The 23,419-nt window shown below is 45.2% G+C and overlaps 1 protein-coding gene across 1 annotated transcript in view; it reads left to right on the top strand.

The window, feature by feature from the left end:
• The window catches only part of F13B (coagulation factor XIII B chain), a 47,326-nt gene extending 25,049 nt beyond the window's left edge, over nucleotides 1-22,277 (top strand). The window contains exons 6-11 of the mRNA XM_050961446.1: nucleotides 4,015-4,194; nucleotides 4,592-4,783; nucleotides 19,358-19,540; nucleotides 20,876-21,082; nucleotides 21,479-21,661; nucleotides 22,063-22,277. Coding sequence (XP_050817403.1) covers nucleotides 4,015-4,194; nucleotides 4,592-4,783; nucleotides 19,358-19,540; nucleotides 20,876-21,082; nucleotides 21,479-21,661; nucleotides 22,063-22,277 — 1,160 coding nt within the window. The remainder of the gene's footprint in view (nucleotides 1-4,014; nucleotides 4,195-4,591; nucleotides 4,784-19,357; nucleotides 19,541-20,875; nucleotides 21,083-21,478; nucleotides 21,662-22,062) is intronic.
• Nucleotides 22,278-23,419: the final 1,142 nt, after the last annotated feature.

Raw genomic sequence — 23,419 nt, 5'->3', positions numbered from 1 at the left:
ACCCCCTCCATACCACAGGAGGACTTCAGGGCTCATCAGGAGCTGCTAAAGCAAGTAGCATCCAGTCTCCATCTCCAAGCTAAGGAGGTGGAGGGACCCTCAGACTCATTGTTTAATGTGCTCTCATCCTCGGCACTGGGCAGAGTGGCCCTCCCATTCCATGAAGGGGTGGTCAACATCTCCAATGCCCTCTGGCAAACACTGATGGAGGAGAGTATGTGTTTGGAGTGGGTCAGGCGTGTCCTCCTCAAAAGTAGGAGGCCATTCACGCTCCAAGCCTACCTGGCAAAGTAGCCCTGATACTCCAGGTGGGTGGGCGAGTGGGATTTTTCCCCAAAGTCTGCCCCACTCCAACTTATCCTTGAGTAACTGCTTCACCTTAGAACTCAAGGCCTGGCCCCTTCCTTTGTCAGGGTGAACCTGGCTGCTATTTCGGAGTTCCATTCATTGGTCCAGGGCTGCTCAGTTTTCTCCCATGACACAACCAGGTGTTTCTTCAAGGGGCTAGATTGGTCCTTCCCTTATGTTAGAACCCCTATCCTTCAGTAGGATCTAAATTTGGTGCTATTCTGCCTTACGGGGCCCTGTTCGAACCCCTGGCCACATGCTTGTGGTCTCACCTTTCTTGTGGCCATCATGCCATCATGTCAGCCCAGGGGGTCTCGGAGCTCAGGGACCTGACCTGTGACCCCCCCTTACACTGTCTTTCACAAAGACAAGGTTCAGCTCTGCCCACACCCTGCAGTCCTCCTCAAGGTGGTCTCCATCTTTCACACAAACCAGGACATCTTCCTACCTGCCCTCTACCCTAAGCTACATACCTCTAAAGAAGAGCGCTGCCTCCATACGCTCGATGTGCGCAGGGCTCTGGCCTTTTATCTGGATCGGACTAAGCCAGGTTCTGCAGGTCTTCACAACTCTTTGTTTCTTCGGCCGAGCACATGAGGGGCCAACCGATCTCTACCCAGAGGCATTCCCGGTGGATTACATCGTGCATCCACACATGCTACAACCTAGCAGGGGTTCCTTCACCACCTATTGTAAGGGCTCACTCAACAAGGACTCAGGCCTCAGGCCTCGTCGGCAGACTTTGTGGCCCATGTCCCCATCCAGGACATCTGTAGGCAGCTATCTGGTCCTCAGTACACATGTTCATGTCGCACTATGTGATAGTCTCCCACACCTGGGATGACGCTGTTTTTGATAGGGCTGTGCTCCAGCCAGGGAATCTGTGAACTCCTACCCACCTCCATCAGACATAGCTTGTAATCACCTACTGTGGAATAGACATTAGCAAGCACTCGAAGAAGAAAGGACAGTTACTTGTTCCATAACTGATGTTCTTCAAGATGTGTTGCTCATGTCTATTCCACAGCCCGCCCTCCTTCCTCGCTGCTGGAGTTGGTCTGGCAAGAAGGAACTGAGGGTGGAGGGAGCAAGTGGCTCTCCTTATAGTGCACTATAGCGGCACCACTCCAGGGTTCGCAGCAGCGCACTCCCTACGGGTAGTGCTGACGGAAAAACTTCTGGCACTGCTGCATGTGGCGAGCACGCACACGTACTGTGGAATAGACATGAGCAACATATCTCGAAGAATGCCAGTTACGGAACAGGTTACGGAACAGGTAAGTATCCTATTTCAGAGATGGCAAAAATTTTATCACTTACTTCAGTGTTTCCCACAGCCAAATGTAAAGTCCATTCTCCAAAAAGTGGAGGCTCTGGAGCTTATCAATAAAAGAGTTGTAAAAATAAAATTTTATAATGGTCAAAACAACATATTTTTCCCCCAGTCTTGTAGTGGAAAAATGCTGCACCATTTAGCTGAATCATTTAATACCACCACCACCACCACCACCAAAGTCAGCTTGAGGCAGACACCCAAGATGGGAAACTTCACCCTTAATGCTTAAAATTTGACTGTTTTATAAGCAATTGGAAAACAGCATCTTCTAATGGAAAGTGTCAGACAACCTTTACTACAAGAATTGTTACCTGCACCACCTGTAGTACAAATGTGATAATTTAAACAGGGAGTCATCACTGAGCAAGTGCGTCTCCCTGTTTACAATCCTGATGATTAATCTTTAATCTGTTTAATGGTTGCCATGTTAATTTTATATCATCCTAGTTTTTGTGTGTGTTACCAAGTCAAACACCTTACAGAAGGCTAAATGTATATTGCGTCAACACTATTATCTTTGTCAACCAAACCTGTAATCTCATTAAAAAAAACAAAACAAAAACCCAAAACAAGTTAGACAGGATCTGTTTTCCATAAGTCCATGTTGATTTGCATTAATGACACTACCTTTCTTTAATTCTTGATTAATCAAGTACTGTATCATCCTTTCCATTTTCTTCCCCAGGATCAATGTAAGGCTGACTGTTGTATAATTACTCAGGTCTCCCTGTTTACCCTTTTAAAAAATTGGCACAACATTAGCTTTCTTCCTGTTACGTGATATGCTCTGTAATAGTGTATACTGGAGGTGTCGGGTCCTGGGTCACAGTTTACAGTTCCAGTTCATTATTTTTATTAGGGCTGTCAATTAATTGCAATTAATGCCTGCGATTGAGTGAAAAGAAGATTAAAGTGTTAATCACATACCTCTGGGCATGGAGGGAGGTATCGGTGGCAGTCCCAGTGTAAAGTTCTGCAGGTGGCTGAAGGCCGGAGCCCTGTATCGCGAGGGAGGCTGAAGCCCAGACCCCCCAGCCTATATTTAAAAATATAGAAAACCTCCAAAAATATTCAAATAAATAGTATTCTATCATTGTTTAACAGTGGGATTAAAACTGCAATTAATCACAATTAAAGTTTTTTAATTGCTTGACAGCTCTAATTTTTGTTGGTTTAAGACTGATCTGTAACATTCCTTTTACCATAAAATTTTGTAATGATTTCTTACACGCAACTTCACTTTCATAAACATTCTTATTTTCTTATTACTAATAGATAAAATGCTTTCAATGAAACTGTCAGATTGAACTTCTGAACTGGTTCACATTCACAATTGATATTTGCAGAGTAGTCTAATGCAGCTGAAGGCTAAAGTACCTGTCGCTATGGGATGTTGATTTTTTAAATCTAGGACATGGTCTGAATAAGCACCATGTGTTTCAAGATTAAGTTCAATACTTTTTAAAATTGACTGTTACCTTTACCTGTGTATTCCAAATTTTAGTTTTCAGTGGAAAGAGAAAATTGCATCCAATTTTTAAATGGCATTGAGGTGAGAACTGCATTTCAATGATCAGTAAACTGGATTGTTAAGATCACTGGGTCAAATCCAATCACTTTTAAATGCTGTTGAACTGCATGGCTGACTGAGTCTATGGGTTTAATTAATGTCCCTTTTCTGTGGCTATAGTAGAGTGACAATACCTGGGGAACTCCTAGAAAGTAGAGAGGGAAGCATAGTGGGACTCTGTAGTACTTTGTTCATCATGGACCTAAGCTCAGCAGGGGAGGTTTGGTGAATAGTTCAGAAAAGTGAACGTGATCACTTTGTCCATCAATTACAATGATCACTAGCAACCCTCTCCCCTCCCCCCCAAATAGAAACAAAAATCATTTTGGGGCGGATACTGCAGACCATGGCTGCTCTTGCAGGACAAGAAGCTGTGGGCAAGCTGCACTGATGCCTTATATCTGGATTGTAGAGGAGGATTTCCTTAACCTGTCTGTAAAGGCTTTTTTACTTAGGATTTGTACAGACAGTGAGAAGGTGCTATTTTCATAGGTTGACAATCTCCCCAAAAATGTCTGTTATAGTGCTGGTTAAGTGTGTCAGGTCCGACTGTGGTGAACTAGACTCTTAAGGTAAAAATTGGAACAAAATGTGTCACCCAGAGCTCTCCAGGTTCTGCTTCTGTTGTTTCTTCACCATGTTTGTTTCTCTGGCATGGATGTGCATGTGTGTGTAAACCTTTTAAACCAATTTGCTTTCTTGATAGAGATGATCTGATTAAAGCCTCCACCACATGTCCAAATATGTGTTTTCTTTCTAGATAGAAGAAATAAATGCCCTCCTCCACCTCAGCCTCCCAATGCCAATATATTCACAGATTTAAGAACATATCATAATGGAGCCAAAGTACGTTTGGCATGTCAGCTTAATTTTACAATGAAAGGATCAGAAGAAATCCAGTGTGAGAATGGAAAATGGACTTCACCTCCAAGTTGCATTGGTTAGTAGTTGCTTTACAAATGTTTGAGCTGAAGTAAAACCCCAGTTCAGAACATGTCTTAATCTTAATATCTGTGTCTCAGTTTCCCCATCTTTTAAAATTGGGGTGATGATATTTATTTCTATTGTAAAGTGCTTTGATGCCAATGTGTGAGAAGCATTATGTAAGAACTAGGTATTGAAAATTTTGGGACAGGATGAGGGAAGAGCCAGGATCTGAAAATGGATTTAAATCTGAATCCAAATTTTATGTCTGATCCCCACTGGTCCCAACTGCTCCACCAGATCCCTGATTTATTGTCCAGCTGGACAGTCTATAAGACCTTTTTTTTTTTCTTGGCCATTTGGATGTGGTGTCTGGTGGGGAGGAAATAGTTTGTAAATATGAATAATTTGAGTTTCAGAAGTCAAAGAAAAAATACCATGTGATCAGCCACCTCCTATTGAGAAGGGTACAGCAATAACTGAGGACAAGATGTATTACACAGGAGACACTATTAGATACAGATGTGATCATGGCTACAGTATAAATGGATCAAATGAAATAACCTGTAAAATGGGAAAATGGACATCACCTCCTAAATGTATTGGTAAGTATTCTGCTTGCAGTGTTATAATTCCTCATTCTTGAGAGGTGCTCTGATACTACAGAGATTGTCGATAGAACAACCTGGATGGATAGATTAATTGTCCTTATTACCTGTCATTAATCACAATCAGTTGTATACTGTATTTGCAGTTATATTTCAGTTAATTACTGGTGCTGGCTCTTGTATTTAAATATTTTATAACTGTGTTTTCTTGTCCATGCTGCTTAAATATTTTGAAATATTCAAACTCCAAAACTTCATGAGTTGCTTTTTTGCTTAATAGCTTCTATGATATCATAGACTCATAGAAATATAGGACTGGAAGGGACCTCAATAGGCCATCTAGTCCAGTCCCCTGTAATAAGTACCGTCTTAACTTCCAGTGACTGAGATTGCACAACCTCCATAGGTAATTTGTTCCATTGCTTACAGATAGGAAGCTTTTTCCTAATGTCTAACCTAAATATCTCTTGCTGCAATTTAAGACCATTATTACTTGGCCTGTCCTCAGTAGTTAAGGAGAACAGTTCATCACCTTCATCTTTATAATGATGTTTTTTACGTACTTGAAGACTGTTATCAGGGTGCACCTGATAACAATCTTCTCTTCTCCAGACTAAACAAACCCAATATTTTCAATCTTTCCTCATGGGTCATATTTTCTAGACCGTTAACCTTTTTGTTGCTCTTCTCTGGACATTCTCCAATTTATTTGTCTCTTTTTGCTGAAGTGTCCTGCTCAGAACTGGACATGGTATTCCAGCTGAGGTTTTATCAGTGCTGAATAGAGTGGAAGAATTGTTTCCCATGTCCTGCTTACCACACTCCTGCTAATATATCCCACGATGATGTTGCTTTATTTGAAACAGTACTGCAGTGTTGACTCATAATTAGTTTGTGATCCACTATAAACCCCAGATCATTTTGTATTTGTACAATTGATTATTCCTTCCTAAGTGTATACTTTGCATTTGTCCTTATTGAATTTCATTTGATTTATTTCAGATAATTTCTCCACTTTTAAAGTTTATTTTGAATTCTGATCCTGCCCCTTAAAGGGCTTGCAATCCCTTCCAGATTGGTATTATCCACAAACTTTAAGTGTATTCTCTATGCTATTATCCAAATTATTTATGTGGGAAATAAATAGAACTGGACCTTACTAGATACACCTTTCCAACTTGATTGTGAACTATTGATAACTACTCTAAATATTGTCTTCCAACCAGTTGTGCGTTCATCTTATAGTAGGATGCACAACTGTATTTCTCTAGTTTGTTTATGAGAGAGTCATGTGAGATAGTATCAAAAGCCTCACTAAAGTCAAGGTATATGACATCTACTGCTTTCCTCCCATTCACAAGACTTTACCCTGTCAAAGAAGGATATTAGGTTGGTTTGATTTGTTCTTGACAAATCCATGTTGACTGTTACTTATCACCTTAGTATCTTCTACATGCAAACTGTTTGCTTGATTATTTGCTCCATTACCTTTCCGAGTTCTGAAATTAAGCTGACTGGTCTGTAATTCCCTGGGGATTCCCTGTTTTATAGATAGGGTACTATAGTTGCCTTTTCTCAGTCCTCTGGGATCTTTTCACATCCTACATAAGTTCTCAAAAGTAATCACTAATGGCTCAGAGATCTCTTCAGCCATTTCCTTAAGTATTCTAGGACAGTGGATCTCAACCTTTCCAGACTACTGCACCCCTTTCAGGAGTCTGATTTGTCTTGTGTATCCCAAGTTTCACCTTACTTTAAAACTACTTGCTTACAAAATCAGATATAAAAATACAACTGTCACAGCACACTGTTACTGAAAAATTGCCCACTTTCTCATTTTTACCATATAGTTATAACATAAATCAATTGGAATATAAATATTGTACTTTTGTTTCAGTGTATAATATATAGAGCAGTATAAACAAGTCATTGTCTGTATGAAATTTTAGTTTCTACTGACTTCGCTAGTGGTTTTTAAGCAGCCTGTTGTAAAATTAGGCATATATCTAGATGAATTGATGTATATCCTGGAAGACCTCTGCTTGCCTGTAGTTGAGAACCATTGTTCAAGGATGTATTTTGTCAAGTCCTGCCATCTTGAGGACATCTAACTTGTCTAAGTAATTCTTAACTTTTTCTTTCCCTATTTTATCCGTATATTCTGCTTAGGTATGTGCTCTCCCAGCACCAGAGAACTTTGCCTAGCAGTACTCATAGGTTGCTCAAGCCCTATGGCCCTAGCTCTTTCCCTTGCCATATTAGGGCAGCATTTCCCTGAACCCTTCAGTTCCTTCTCACAGCTGGAACTGGAGCTGTGTGTGATGTTTTTTGCTTTTGGTCTCAGTTTATGAGAACTGCTTTGTATATTATAGTTAATAGTACTTTAGGTAAAATTTAGTGTTGTTATAATATTATTTTGAGTAGTTGGCTACCCTGTGTGATGTCCTTACCAGGGTTCAAGTATTGTCCATTGAATGGGGGAACCATCCCCAAGAGTGATCCCCAGACAAGGTGCTTGGTGTGTCTCAGGGAAGGACTTACACAGAGCAATGATCTGTCTGCAAGTCTTTCACAAAGCAGCAAAGAATCCTGTGGCACCTTATAGACTAACAGATGTTTTGGAGCATGAGCTTTCGTGGGTGAATACCCACTTCCTCAGATGCATGTCTCTTTCACAAAGAGGACTCCGATGGTGAGAGACTTACAACCAAAGCAGCACCATCAGGTGATCAAAGATAACCGTAAGACCTCTTTGATGCTGAGGTGCTCATCTGATTGGCAGTTGCCTTCGAATCCGGTAAGTGATACTGCTCTGCACACGACTCTGGCATTTCCCCCAAGAGAAGGAGCAGTTGTCCTCCCTACGGTAACGAAGAGGTACCATAAAATGAATCTGGACCCATTCCAGTGTTCAGAGAGACACTTCCTGGTCTTTTAAGAGGAGTGCACTCTATTCCAGCACTCTATTCCCTCTGGCGCATGGGGTGGAGCAAATCCATCCAACTGCTCCCTGGTACTGCACTGGGAGCAGTGAGAGCTCATACCATCAACTCCAGTTCTGGCCATGAGGTGCTTGTTGAGTCTGGTACCAATAACGTTGGCATTGGTATTGACAGTCTCCACACTGGCAGCATACCAGGTGGCTTTGCCTCACATTACTGGACTCCCCACTGGTTCAAGAATATGCTGCCACCATGGGTTCTACTACCTTGTCCTCTGTTGCCCCCGGACAGATTCTGGCAATGTCACAGAACTACCGGGCTTGTTGGCACCACAGCTTGCACTGCTTGGGCCTCAGACTATGGAGTTGAGGCAGATTCCAGGCCCAGCACCAAAGGTCCCCTCAACTATGGTGCATCCTTCTGCACTGTTGTCATTTTGGCAGTAGCCCTTTTCAAGTTTGATCTCACCCTTAGCCTCAGTACCAGTGCCTCTCCTGATACCAAGTGAGATTGTCTCATTCAGTACCACCAGTGCTGATCCCCCATTCCTCTATAGCACTGATGCAGCCCCCATATTGGATTTCAGATGACTTTGACTATTTGTTTGCCCTGTCGGGGCTGGCTCCTCTGTTGTCTACTCAAGATCTAGGTCACAGTTGTCCTCCCACTGGTCGTCGGACAGGCACTAGAGACTCCCCATGGATCACCATTAATACTGAGATCAGCATGTCCCACAGTTGAGACAGGGGTTCTTGGACCTGGCCTACTGACAGATAATGTCTTATCTTTATGTCCACTGGCCTCCTTGGGATGCTCTTTGGTCCCTGAGGTCCCACTCCTCAACCCCCTCCACAGCGAGGTCACTTGTCCTCAGTGGCTCCCACTTCCAAACTATCTCAGCTGCAAGCAATCACTGAGCCTGTTCCCTCCAGGACTGTTCTGACTGGATCATGTGGTTAAAGGACAGGACGCATCATTGGCTGAGCAAACCACCTCCTCGGATGACTCTAGTGTGCTGGAATCATCCTCTCCCTTAATGCCCAAGGACTTTAAAATATATCAGGACCTCCTGAGGTATGTGGTTGCTACCTTGAGTAGAAGGTAGCATTTCCAGGTAGAAGCAGCACTATAGACTGGGATCCTACTCTGGTATTTCTTGATCCTCAAGGGATGAGACCTATCATCAAGCTCTGTGAAGTCAACAAATAGCTTAGATATATGAGATTCTGTATGATCACCTTAGCAACTGTCCTCCCCTACTTCTTAAGTCACAATGACTGGCTTGCTACCAGGGACCTTCAGGATATTTATTTATATGTAGTAATTCTTCTGATCTATAGAAGATTTGTTGTAGCTGGCCAGCACTACCAGTATGTCATGCTGCCTTTTGGCCTGTCTTCTGATTCCTTGCCAAATGCATGATTATGGTAACAGTGTACCTCACTAAAAAGGGAATTCTTATCTTCCCATATCTGGAGGTTTGGTTACTGAGGGGTAAGTCCAGAGAGGAAGTCCTCTGTCATGTCACTTCCCCCTATGCCTCCTCAGTCATGTAGGTCTTATCCTAAACATCAGGAAGTCAACAATGGTTCCAACTCAAAGTATCAAGTTCTTTGGGGCCATGATAGAACTGCTTTCAAACTTGTAGAGTCTGCCAATGAAGCAATTCCAGGCAATCTGCCACCTTTGTCTGGAGCTGCAGTCTCAAACCTCAGCCACAGCCCAAACATGCCTGAGGTTGCTAGGTCATATGGCTGCATCAACATAGATATTACAATATGCCAGGCTGTGCCTATGTCCTTTTCAGATGTGGCTGAACTCAGCCTATCATCCAAATCATCATCCCTTGGACAGACTGGTTAGACTTCCTCTGCCAATTCTGGACTCCTTACAGTGGTGGATGGCTCAGGGAAATGTGTGCCAGGATGTTCCCTTCTCTCGGTCCCCTCCAACCAGTACTGTTGTCACTCATGTCCGTGTAATAGTTTGGGGAGCACATTTGGGGTTTCTGAAAGTTCAAGGCTTGTGGCTGGAACAGGAAGCTTCCCTGCATGTAATTGTTCTGGAGCTTTGTGCCATCTACAATGCCTGTCAGGTCCTTCAAGATTATATCAAGGACTCGGCAGCTCACATCCTTAACACAACTGCAATGTATTATGTGAACAGACAGGGGAAGCACACTCCAACATGCTGTGTCAGGAAGTGATCAGGCTCTGCCAGTTTTGCATCAAGGAGAACAATACACCTATGGCTAATCACTTACCTGGGATCCAGGATCACCTGCCAGATCATCTCAGCAGAAATTTCTTCCTGAACCACAAATGATGCCTGAAGCACAGCATTTTGTAGTCCATCTTTGCTGTTTGGGGCATCCCAACAATCGATCCATTGGCTATGAGACCCAAAAAGAAATGCTGGCTGTTTTGCTCCTGAGGAGGGTGTCAGTTGATGCTTCCTGACCAATGTTTTTCACCTGAGCTGGGAATCAATACTTCTGTATACTTTTCCTCCAATTCCAATCATCCTGCAGGTCATTCTCAAGCTGGAATTAACCATGCTAATTGCTCCAGCATGGCCAAGGTCATGTTGGTTCTCTGACTGCCTTGTGGTGTTGATCTGACCTGATGTCCTGTCTTAACATCATGGTGGATGCTGTGTGGTTAGTTGAGGAGAAGAAACGATGTTTGGAGGCAGTCTGGCAGTAGTAGGAAGCCCTCCACCAGAATGACCTATTCAGCTAAGTGGAAGTAGTTCTCAATATGGGTATTTAGCCCAGGGACTTTATCCAAAGCTGGCTGTATTCAGGACATCTTGGAGTACCCGTTACACCTTCAGTCTTCTTGTCTAGCACTTAGTTCATTGACAGTCCATCTGACAGCAGTTTTAGAGTTTCATCTGCCCATCCATGGGAAGTTGATGTTTTCAAATCTCATGGCAGTGAGGTTCTTGAAAGGAGTCCTTCATCTCCACCCATCACTTAAAGAGCCAATTGCTTTGTGAGACCTTAATAGTTTTAGCAGCTCTTCCAGGTCCTCTGTTCAAGACTCAGACTGTTTCTTTCTCCCGTTTGTGTCAGAAAACTGACTTATGACAATAATGTCTGCAGGGAGAGTGGGTGAGTTGCAGGCTTTCATAGCAGAAGCCTTTTGCATGCAATTTTCTAAAGGCAAAGGCCATATCCTGTGGTTTTTATCCAAAGTGTTTCCCAGTTTCACTTTGAACCAAGTATGTCTTTACCAGAGTTCTTCCCTAAGCTGCATTCAACCCCAGAGGAACAATATCTTCACACATTGGATGTCAGCGATGTCTCGCTTTTTATTAGATAGGACCAAACCTTTCTGCTCTTCCCCTCGATTGTTTCACATATGTAGACCAAACAAAGTGTCAAGTGGTCTCTTCATGGATGATATCCAGGTGGATAACTTCCTGTATGGTGGCAGGATGCAATGTAGTCCAGGCTACACCTTCTCCAAAGGTGCAAGGTCATTCCAAAAGCACCTAGGCAATGTTGACAGCATCTGTAAGTGACATTCCTATATTGGACATACTTTTACAAACCACTGGGCCACTACTGCTGTTTCCAGATCAGATGCAAACAGTGAGGCAAAGCTGCAGCCAAACCAGAGCTGCTTGCTCAGCTACCCCTCCAACAGATCTGTGGTGAGTGGTCATTCGGGCATGCACAACAACTCAGCTGCACTAAACTTATTGTTCCCACAGAGCCTGCAGTCACTCAGCCTTCAGGGGTGCAGCAGCAGCAGCCTTTCCCAGAGTAGAGCCTGGCTCAGATGACCCCCAGGCTCAAGGATTTCCCCAACCGCACCAAAGTTGCAGATCAGTCTGTTCAACAGCACTGCCCAGCCAGGAACCGTCTGGCAGCAAAGTAGAATCCTAGAATATCGGGGCTGGAAGGGACCTCAGGAGGTCATCTAGTCCAACCCCGTGCTCAAAGCAGGACCAATCTCCAACTAAATCATCCCAGCCAGGGCTTTGTCAAGCCTGACCTTAAAAAAAAAATGTCCTCCTTCTGTACCCTGAGCCAAATGGCTTCTGGTGCTGGATCCTAGAAGGAATTGTTCGGCCTGAGGCCTTCCATATTCACAACAGGATGGCATGTAGGGAAGCCCCAGGCTGGGGAATGCTCAGAGGAGAGCAACCCAGGATGCAGCAGGTGGGTTCTGGTTCCCCGGAAATGGGGGGAACTCAGAGGGGAGCCCCCAGGATGCAGCAGGTGGGTGCTGGCTTCCAGGGAATGGGACTCCCAGCCTGCTTCTGATACAGTTTCTGTTTCTGCCCCAGTCTTACCAGAGCCCTGTTCCAGTCTTGTCCTTGCCCTACCCTGATCTTGTTCCAGCCCTGTTACTGATCTGCTCCAGCCTTGCCTCTGTCTGCTGACTCTGAGCACCTTGCTTTGACCCTTGGCCTATATCTGGACTCCAGCTATGGTACGGATTTTGGCTTGCCTATGGACTCTGATCACCATTCAGACCCCGGCCTGTCCCCAGATCGCTGTTCTAGAGCTTTCCTGGCCCAGTCCCAATCCTATGTTCAGCTTCTGCTCCAACCTCTAGTCCTGACTATTCGGATGCAGTGCCTGACACAAACTGTGGGAAGACAATGCTGCATTCTTTGTTTAAATAGAGTCCAAGCCCCACCTCCTGTGAGTACTGCCTCTCAGTCACCTAATAGAATACTCAGCTGCATCTACTTGAAGAAGGAAAAATGATTACCCACCTGTAGCAGTTGTTCTTTGAGATGTGATGCAGACGTTTTCCACAACCCATCCTCCATCCCTTCTGCATCAGGGTCTGTCCCTCCAACGTTCAGTGCAAAGGAACTGAAGGGGTCAGGCTGGTGCTTCCCTTATGGCATGGGGAGGAACTAGGGTTGCCAGGCAGGAGCTCTATCCCTCTGTGTGCTGCTAGAAGTTGTTCTTTGGCTCCAGTGCGCTGGGGGTGCATGTACCTAAGTTGAAAACACATCTGTAACACATCCCGAAGAACAACAGCTACAGCTCAGTAACAGTTTTTTATCTTTCCCTCCTCACTGAGTAATGGGCCTACACTATCCTAGTTCTTCCTCTTTGTTCTCACGTATTTGTTTAATTTTTTTTTTACCCTTTATGTCACTTGTTATTTTAATCTTATTTTGTACCGTGACCTTTTTTATTTTGTTCCTATATGCTTGTCAGTTTAATATGTGTCCTTCTTCGACTGCTTGCTCAGATTGATTCCAGTTAGGTGTGTGTGTGTCGCATGCACAGTTGTTGGAAAGATTTTTCCTTAGTTGCACCCGTCAGGTTGGCTGTGGAGCCCCCTGGAGTGGCACCTTGCTGGCACTCAATATATGACCTTGCCGACCCGGTGCCTCCTCGGTTCTTCTTCAAGTGATTGTGCATGTGTATTCCACAGTAGATATGCATGATCACCACATGTACTGGTGCCAGAAGCTTTTCCCCTAGCAGTACTCATAGGTGGGGAGCACCCCCTGCGACCCCTGGAGTGGTGCCTGCCTGGCACAGTATAAGGGGAGCTGCATGCTCCCCCCACCCTCACTTCCTTCTTGCTGCCAGTGAAGGTGCATCGAAACTGCTCTGCTCCAGCTTTGCTGCAGCTTGTCCCCAGAACTGTTGTTAATTCATTAGTACCTGTAGTCAGTTTAGTTTTCAGTGAAGTTTAGTTAGTTAGTAAGCCTGGGTCGGGGCACACGCCGTGCCCTGGGATTTAAGTCGTGCGACTCTTGTAGGCATTTTGTGCCAAGGAGTGACGCGCACACAGACTGTCTGTGCTGCTTGGGAGAAACCCATATCAGCGAAAGGTACAAGATCTACATGTTCATGCCGGTGCCTGGAGCTCTACCGATGTCAGCCCCACTCTCCAGAGGCAAGCCACCTCTAGGATTGCCGCAGTCACCGCCAGCCCGATCTCAGTCAAGGGAACGTTCCTGACACCGATCACTGCCCAGCGACCGTTCAGGGCTCAGTCCATGTGGATCACCCTTGACGCTGGCTAGGCTGTTTGGATGGATGCCATCTGATTGAGACTTCTGGTACCACTCATCTTCATGGAGCGAATACCAATGGGACCGTGGTGGACGTCACCAATGGTCCTCGTCTTGAAGGAGGTACCACAGTTGGTCGCGGCATGACCATTGACACTATTTCCACTCAGCTTCCCGCTCCAAGTCTCTGCCAAGGCACCACAGCTCTGGGCGTCGATTGCTGATGTTTTACTGTCGCGGGTCCACCCGTCGAGACAGTTCATGGAGCAGCTACTATTGTTGTTGCCATTCCTCTGCCTTGAAGTTGCGGTCCCGTGGTCAACGTAGATCGTGGCACCACTGCCACTCCCAGTCCAGAGGCAGCAGCGGGTCGTACACCGGCCTGGCCTCCACTCACAGTTGCCCATCTACAGGCCAAGCTAGCTAGCCCGATCAGTTGGACCCGCTGGTGCTTCAGCAATTGCAGTGGCACTGAGTGTTGTGGCCAACCCAGTGAGGACTTGCTCAGTGGCCAAGGTGTCGGAAGCACTGTTGGCCTCCATCCCTAGACCAGCAAGAAAGGAGTTGGTGGAACCCATATCCTCAGTGCCGTGCCCAGAGTCCAACCCAGGTGGTGGATCCTCTGGTGTTAGCCAACACCGAAAGCACCGCACTGGCCTCCTCGCCTCATCCGGAGGAGCTGATTGCGGCCCCGCCCCGCTCCGTCCCGCAAGAGGACTACTGGACCCACCAAGAACTCTTAAAAAGGTGGCAGTGAGCCTTCACCTCCAGGCAGAGGAGCCCGAGGAGCCCTCAGACTCTCTGTTAAATGTGCTGTCCCCCTCGGCACTGGGAAAGGTGGCCTTGCCGCTCCATGAAGGGGTGGCAAGAATTTCAAAAGCCCTGGCAAACACCAGCCTCGTTGACTCCCATCTCTAAGAAGGCGAAGTGCAAGTACTTTGTACCCACTAAGGGGCACGAGTATTTGTATATCCACCCGGTGCCCAACTCTTTGGTGGTTGAGTTGGTCAACCACAGGGAGCAGCAGGGGCAGCCAGCCCTGACCCCTAAGAACAAAGACTCTTGGAGACTGGATGCTTTCGGGAGAAAAGTTTATTCGTCATCAAGCTTCCAGCTAAGAGTAGCAAACCATCAGGCTTTTCTGGTCACTACGAGTTTAATCTCTGGGGATCCCTCCCCAAGTTCAAGGACTCCCTCTTAGAGTGTGATAGAAAAGAGTTTAAGGCTCTCATGGAGGAAGGGGCAATGGCCGCAAGGGCATCCCTGCAGGCCACTTCGGATGCAGTGGACACAGCCGCGTGGTCCATGGCCTCGGTGATGTCCATGAGACGGGCATCATGGCTCCTGGTTTCTGGGCTATCCAGCGAAGCTCAGTCGTCAATGTAGGATCTCTCTTTCGATGGGAAGGTGCTGTTTGTGGAGGAGACAGAAAAAAGGCTGCATGGCATGAAAGACTCCTGCACGACTCTCCAGACCTTGGGCCTCTATGTCCCTGCTCTGGCAAAACCCAAGTTCAAGCGGGCTCCCACCCAGACCTCCCAGAAGAAGCGCAAAGGCAATATGGACCTGTCCCCCAGCCTGGGTCCTCTAAGCAGGCGGATAAAAGGCATTTTTGATGGGATGCTCGGGAGTATCCCACCAGTTCTCAGCAGGGATTCACCTCCTGTAAAGCACCCTTTTTCCAATTGATTGTGTGTTTTCCTCCCAGAATGGTCGCAGCTCACCTCAGACCTCTGGGTCCTCAACACCATCTCCTGAGGTTACACCCTTCACTTTACCTCCTACCTGCCCAACCACCCCCCACCCCTCTCGGTTGACCCATCACACAAGGCTCTGCTCGAGCAAGAGGTCGGGAGGCTCCTGGAACTAGGACTGATAGAGGCAGTGCCCAAGGAGTTCCTGGGCAAGGAGTATTACTCCCGGTATTTCCTTCTCCCGAAGGTCCAAGGGGGGCTCAGGCCTATCATGGACCTGCGAGGTCTGAACCAGTATATGGTGAAACTCAAGTTCCGCATGGTTTCGCTGGCCTCCATCATCCCCTCCCTGGATCCCGGGGACTGGTATGCTGCTCTTGATCTACAGGATGCACACTTCCACATCCACATATTTTAGGGGCACAGGTGCTCCCTCCATTTTGTGGTGGGACAGAATCACTACCAATTCACAATCCTCCCATTTGGCCTGTCCACTGCCCCCCAGGGTCTTGACGAAGTGCATGTTGGTGGTAGCGGCCTAACTCAGGCACCAGGGAGTCCATATATTCCCCTATCTGGACGACTGGCTGATCAAGGGCACCTCCCGATCACAGGTGAGGGATCACTTGGCACTTCTCCTGTCCACGTGCACCACCCTAGGCCTGTTGGTAAACAATAACAAGTCCAAAACATAGAGTTTATCTGGGCACTCCTGGATGCAATGTTGTCCAGGTCCTCTCTCCCCTCAGACAGGTTCGAGACCCTGACAGTGCTCATCAACTCGATCGCAAGGTTCCCGGTGACGACAGCCAGGGCTTGCCTGCAGCTGCTAGGTCATATGTCAGCGTGCACGCCATGCCAAACTTAGGATGAGGCCCCTCCAACTCTGGCTGGCCTCACAGTTCTCTCAGGCCACGGACAGAATGGACAAGGTGCTCACCGTGCCGAACTCGATGATCACCTCCCTACAGTGGTGATCCGCATCAAGCAACATGCTCCAAGGGGTCCTGTTCAGAGATAGGACCCAGTCATTGGAGCTGGTGTCCGATGCATTGGCCCTGGGCTGGGGGGTCCATGTGTGGAATTTTCAGACCCAAGGTCTGTGGTCTCCGCAAGACCTGATCCTTCACATAAACATCAAGGAACTCAGGGCAGTGCGGCTGGCATGTGTGGCCTTCTGCTCGCACCTGAAGGGCAAAGTAGTCAGGGTTCTCACAGACAATGCGGCCTCGATGTTCTATATCAACAGAAAAGGTGGGGCCCAATCCTCTGCCCTCAGTCTGTGGGATGAAGCCCTCAGTCTGTGGGACTTCTGTATAGCCCACGACATCCACCTAAAAAGCCTTTCACCTGCTGGGCACCCAGAACGTGAGGGCGGATCGCTTGAGCTGAGACTTTTCCTCTTAGCACGAGTGGCTCTACACTCAGATGTGGCCCACCAGCTCTTCCGAAGGTGGAGAACTCCCCAGGTGGATCTGTTTGCTACCCAACAGAACTGACGATGCCCTTGGTTCTGCTTCAGGGGGAGCCTAGGGAACAGTGCTATCTCCTGTGCCTTTATCCTGTCCTGGTCAGGCCAGCTTCTCTGTGCCTTTCCCCCGTTCCCGCTGATCAGCAGGGTCCTGGAGAAAATAAAGACAGACAAAGCCAGGGTTGTCCTCATTGCCCTGGTGTGGCCCAGGCAGCACTGGTACGGGACCCTTTTGGGCCTGGCAGTGGCTCTGCCGTGGCCTTTGCCACTCCTCCCAGATCTGCTCTCTCAGGACCAGGGCAACTTCCTCCACCCAAACCTGGCAGCTCTTCACCCCATGGCATGGCTGCTAAATGGCTAAGTGGCAAGGAAAGGGAATGCTCAGCACAGGTTTAGAGCGTCCTTCTCGAAAATAGACGGCCCTCCACTCGCCGCTTCTATAGGGTGAAGTGGTCTCGGTTTTCTAGATGGGCAAAGGACCAAGGTGTGTCCTCAATGGTGGCCCCAATCCAGCTTATCCTTTATTACCTCCTCTGCCTGAGGGCCTAGGGCCTGGCACCCTCATCAGTCAGGGTGCACTTGGCAGCCATATCGGCCTTCCATCCCCTGATGCAAGGACACACTGTGTTCTCTCATGCTATGACCAGACGGTTCCTTAAGGGTTTGGATGGACTTGACCTGTATTCTAAGCCCCTGGTCCCACAATGGGACCTGACTCTGGTGCTGGCTTATCTTATGGATCCCCCATTTGAACCATTAGCCATATGTTCCTGGTCTCACCTCTCGTGGAAGGTGGCCTTCCTGGTTGCTATCATGTCGGCCAGGCGGGTCTCGGAGCTCCGGGCCCTGAGGAGGTGCAGCTCAGGCCTCACTCGGCTTTCCTTCCAAAGGTCATGTTCCAGTTTCACTCCAACCAGGACATTTTGTGTGTTTATCCCAAACCTTATGCGAGCAGCCAGGAGCAGAGGCTCCACTCTCTGTAGGTTTGACAGATGCTCATCTTTTATATCGAATGCATGAGGCTGTTCTGAAAGTGGAACCGCTATTTGTGGTGGTGGCAGACCATATGAAAGGTCTCAGTCTTGTCACAGAGGATCTTACCGTGGATGAGCTCCTGCATCCCCACCTGCTATGAATTAGCCAACATTCCGGTCCCGGCTCTCATGGATCACTCCACAAGAGCACAGGCCTCATTGACGGCATTCCTGGCCCATGTGCTGATTCAAGGGATCTTCAGGGTGATGACGTTGTCCTCAGCACGCACTTTCGTCACTCACTACGCCCTCACCCAGTATGCTAGTGATGATGCAACCTTCAGCAGAGCAATGGTCCACTCTGTCATACCATAGCTCTGACCCCACCACTAGGTAGGGCTTGGGAGTCACCTAACTGGAATTGATATGAGCAAGCACTCGAAGAAAAAAATGGTTACTCACCTTCTTGTAACTGTTGTTCTTCAAGATGTGTTGCTTATATCCATTCCAGACCCACCTGCCCTTCCCTCTGTTGCAGTAACTGGCAAGAAGAAATTGAGGAGGCGCCCGGTTGGCAGGGTCATATATTGAGCGCCATCAAGGCGTCACTCCAGGGGGCTCCACGGCTGACCTGATGGGTGCTATTTGGGGGAAAAACTTTTTGACAACTGTGCATGCAGCGCTCACACAGCTAACTGGAATGGATGTGAGCAACAATTATGAGAAAGTGAGTAACCATTTTTTATCGTTTGACCTAGTTTCCACTTCTTATATCACTCTTGAATTTTAGGTCATTGACAATATCTTGGTTAAGTCAGGATGGTCTCTTACCATACTTCCTACCTTTCCTATGCTCTTGTGCCCTTAATAATGTCTCTCTTAAAAAAAAACTGCCAACTGTCCTGATCTGTTTTTTCTTAGACTTGCTTCCCACAGCACCTTATCTACCAATTCTCTGTTTGCTAAAGCCTTTTTGTCTTTATTCTGCTGTTTTCCCTTCTACCATTTCTTAGAATCATGAACTTCAGTCATTTCATGATAGAGTTAATATCTTTTCATCTCTTTACTTGTTTTCTGAGATGCTTAACACATTTCTCGCTGCTTGAAAAAATAAAGAGACTCCTATCCCAGACAAGCATACAATCTAAATTCAGCATGACCCAAGAAGTGAGTCATAAACAAAGGGGATTTGGATGGGGGAATGGTACGGGAGGATAAATATGGCAATGAGACTGCATGGTGATTCGATAAGGCATTTATATATGTTGGGGCTTCGGTTCCTTTTTGTAACCCTTTTTTAAAAAAGAAAGAAAGAAAGAAATAGCAGCTAAATTGTTGGAAGAAGTTGTAATTTTGTTGGTTACCCCAATTTACATTTATTCTGTAGTTTTAATTTCCTTCTCAGAAATCTAGTTACATTGATTCTGGTACTATCATTTGAGAGAATTGTTGTGCACAAATACAGATTATAGCTATGGTTCTTCTCTTAGAAACATGGGAAACTTGCCCCTCTCCACCTGCAATTAAAAATGGTGCTAGTTTTGGACCTTTATTGACAAACTACACAGCAGGTTCCTCAGTAAAATACAGATGCCATCGGTACCACGTAATGGAGGGTCCTGAAACTGTTCATTGTGTACAAGGAAAGTGGACAACTCAGCCAACTTGTTTAGGTAAGTCTTGTAGAAAAAATAGATGTTGTATTATGTTATTCATGGTTGATAAGATCATGGAAAAAAACAACCCATATAGCTCTATGGGAAATGCTGTGATCTCAGTTAAATTCCAGGTGGATAGATAATGCCTGCATCACACAAACTGCTACCTCTATATCTTTCTTTGTAGACTTGCTGAGACAGGTACTTGATGGCTGAAAGAATGAATCCTCCTCTTGCCTCTTGAATTTTAGCCTTGTGGTCAGTTTTGAGGCATAGTGGTGGGGCAGTTTGCATGGTTATTTCCCAGGCTGTAGCTTTTCTCTGGATAATCAGAGACTTTATTCTCCTGTGCTGTTTCTCAACACCTTTCATGAGAACTAAATTTGCAGGAAAAAATTAGTATATATACAGAGACTTTAATAATGGTAGAGCAGATCCTTAGTAGTAACCAGTTTTTCTTTAAAATGTCATTATTAGAAAACTCTTATAGTAAAGTACAAACAGACAGGGTGCTAGAACAATTTGTATAGTGGAGGTGCTGAGAATCATTGAACCAAATGGTAAACCTTGTATATAGTGGAAACCACTTCAAGTCAGCAAGTGCTGCAATACCCTCTGCATCTCTAGTTCTAGCACCTATGCAAATAGAAGACCAGTACAATTATATTTACTTATGCAAATTTTATTACATTAAATATCTATTCATTTAAAAACAACCAAAATAAAACAGACCTAAAGTAACAACAATTTAACTCAAAAGAAAACCAAGAAAAAGCAAACACTCTAAACAATTAAAAAATATCACCCTCTCAATTCCTCAGTCAGACATCTAAATAAAGAAGTTAAATTTGCCATGTGTTGGTTCCCCTTGTCCTGGAATGGTTGACAAAATCTAGCATCTGTGGTACTGCTGTCAGTTCCGATAGATATCTCTTTTCCTCTTAAAAAGATTTTCCAAGTTATGGTAACTAAGTAGGATTAATGTTCTTATCTCTGTCATCAGCAGAAGTGAGTTATTTACCAACAGTAAACACAACCTGAGGTACCACATGCACCACTGGTACTGATTAACTTGATTTCCAGGAATTAGCCTGATTTCCCATGAAGTTTGTGTCAGAAGGAGTTTGTCTCCTGTGATGGGGCGGTTTACATTCCGCAACTTGCCTTTAATTTTACCTATTGTAATTGTGATTTATGGTGAGTAAAGATCTAAAGAAGTTGTAGCATTTCATATAAAGTTCAAATCAGTTTGCAGGATCATTGAGTTATAAGCTTTTTTTTTGGCTAAGAACTTGTAAATTTGGGAATTGTTACAAAATATTTGTATAAACATAGACGTTTGTCTTCTAGAACCATGCACTCTTAATGTGGATGATATGAGCAATAACAACATAGAGATGAAATGGAGACTGGAAGGAGAGTTATTTTTCCTGCATGGTGACACAATAGATTTTGTGTGTAAACAGGGATACTATTTGTCATCCTCCAGCAGGCAGTCTCAGCTAAAAGTACAGTGTACCCATGGAAAACTCAGATATCCAACATGCATTATGAAAGGTAAAACAGTATCTGTTTTTGCAATCCTATTATAACTCACCAAGTTCAGACACACTGAGATAGCTTTGTTTGAACAGCGAAGTCATAGGCTCTGCTATTAATAGCAATAGAAGTTTAGGGTCAAATTGTCCTTTCCATAGCAAAGATGTATTTTAAAATAATATAAACACAGCAGAATAAAACATTTTCCTTGAGGGGAGGAGGGAGAGGGTGCCTGCAGAGACTTGTTTTTCTAAAAACTTGTAGTCCAAAGATTTGCTGGGAATCCCAGCTCCACAGTTTAAGTGCATACAAGGTAAGAAGTTCTTGTAGACGAACTTAAATGGGTGCCAGATTCTGCTCTTAGAGACACTGTAAGTCTTTGTTAAAGTTTTTAACACTATTTATTTTACATAGATCCCAAAGAAAAATGTGGTTCCCCCCCTGTTGTTAAGAATGGAGATGTTATTGGCCCACGACTGACAGAATATGAGAGTGATTCTTCAGTTGAATATACTTGTTTTGAACATCATTTTTTGCAAGGGTCCAATAGAATCTATTGTTCCAACAGACAATGGACTACCCCACCAGATTGCATAGGTATGTAAGATGTGCTTTTGTTTAAAAAAAAATAAATAAAAATGACAGGCTCAATAAAAGTTGATTAAACTTTTGTTTCAAGTTTTTAATATTAATTTCCAGTATTCAAATTAAGTTCTCAATCTGAGCAGTTTTGGTAGATCTGAAGCCTCTGGGCTTTGGTAGATCTGGGCAAACCTGTAGTTGTTTATCCTCTTTTCCTAAGCCTATAAGAATTGGAGTATGTATGCAACATCCAAAAGTACTATCATCTGATGTTTGTCTAATGCAGTAGAAGGGAGGAAAGTGTTTGTGTCTAATTTTAATATGCTAGCTATAGCTATGCAGTCTCATATATTAATATTAACTTGTATATTAAATTTTATAAAGGAAATTTACTATGTATCTTTTTTTGTGTTAAGAACCATGCACTTTATCGAAGGAGATAATGGACAAAAATAACTTAATACTGAGATGGAGTTTTGATGACAAATCTTATTTTTTCCATGGGGACTACATTGAATTTCTATGTAAAGAGAATCATTATGGAGCACCATCAACCTCAATGTTTGATTTTAGAGTACAGTGTAGCAGAGGACAGCTGACATATCCAAGATGTATTGAGAGGGAAAGGTAAGGCTAAGGCAGTATTTAATTTGAAATTTGTACGTGCATATGTATAACATTTTAATTTCCATTTATGGGCTACTATTTCCAAGATGATTAACCAGCACTAACATTGATTCTCAACCAAACTATGACTCTGATATATTTGCAGGTGGCTAATATATTTGCGCATTTCACATATGGCTTCTATGAGTCCTGTAGTTTTGTGGGTGGTTCTTTTTGGGGGGTTGGAGAGGGAGCAATAGAAGTAGTTGTTACAGAATCTCTGAAAAGAATTAAATGTCTTTCTGAGTGAAGTTAGTTGAAACCGTTGGGTCTAGTGGTTAGAACCAAAGGCCTAGGAACCAGAAAGATGTTAACTATAGTTTTATGATGGCTGAATCAAAAATATTATGTAGTGGGAGTACATGTACTAGGAGTTGCAACCTCTAGATGGGTGGAATTGGTCTGGCTTGAAAGTTCTGGTGAAATTAAAAGATCACAGTCACCATTGGAACCCACAGGGAGCAAACAAAGGAGAAGTTCTTTTTCGAGTGATTGCTCATGTGCATTCCACAACTGGTGTGCGTGCTCACCGCGTGCACCAGTGCCAGAAGTTTTTCCCCTAGCAGTACCCCTAGGGGAGCACCACTAGCAACCCGTCGAGTGGTGCCTCTATGGCGCAGTATAAGGGGTGCTGCGTGCTCCCCCCACCCTCAGTTCCTTCTTGCCGCCAGTGAAAGTGCATAGGAACTGCTCTGCTCCAGCTTGGCTGCAGCTTTCCTCTTGAACTCTTGTTCATTCATAGTTAGTAGTACCTGTAGTTAAAGCAGTTTAGATTAGTGTTAGTTTAGTTCAGTGCACCCAGGTTGGGGCATGCCCCATGCCCTGGGCTGTAAGTTGTGTGACACTTGCAGGTGGCCGATGTCAGTGAGTGATATGCACACGGACTGTTTATGCTGTCTGAGGGAAACCTAGCTCAGCGATTGCTGCAAGATTTGCAAATCCTTCAAGCCTTGGACCTAGAAGGAAAGGGACATTTGGCTCCGAGCTATTCTGATGAAATCGACATTGACCCCGACTCTGGTGCGCCGCTCCGAGTTGGCACTGAATACCGTGGTATCAGTACGCTGTTGACCCTTCAGTATCTTCCACCAGTCGGCACAGCTCCCC

The sequence above is a fragment of the Gopherus flavomarginatus genome, chromosome 7 (assembly GCF_025201925.1).
Source record: "Gopherus flavomarginatus isolate rGopFla2 chromosome 7, rGopFla2.mat.asm, whole genome shotgun sequence".
Classification (NCBI taxonomy): domain Eukaryota; kingdom Metazoa; phylum Chordata; order Testudines; family Testudinidae; genus Gopherus; species Gopherus flavomarginatus.
Note: the sequence above shows the minus strand (reverse complement) of the source record. Positions and strands in the feature narration are given on the sequence as shown.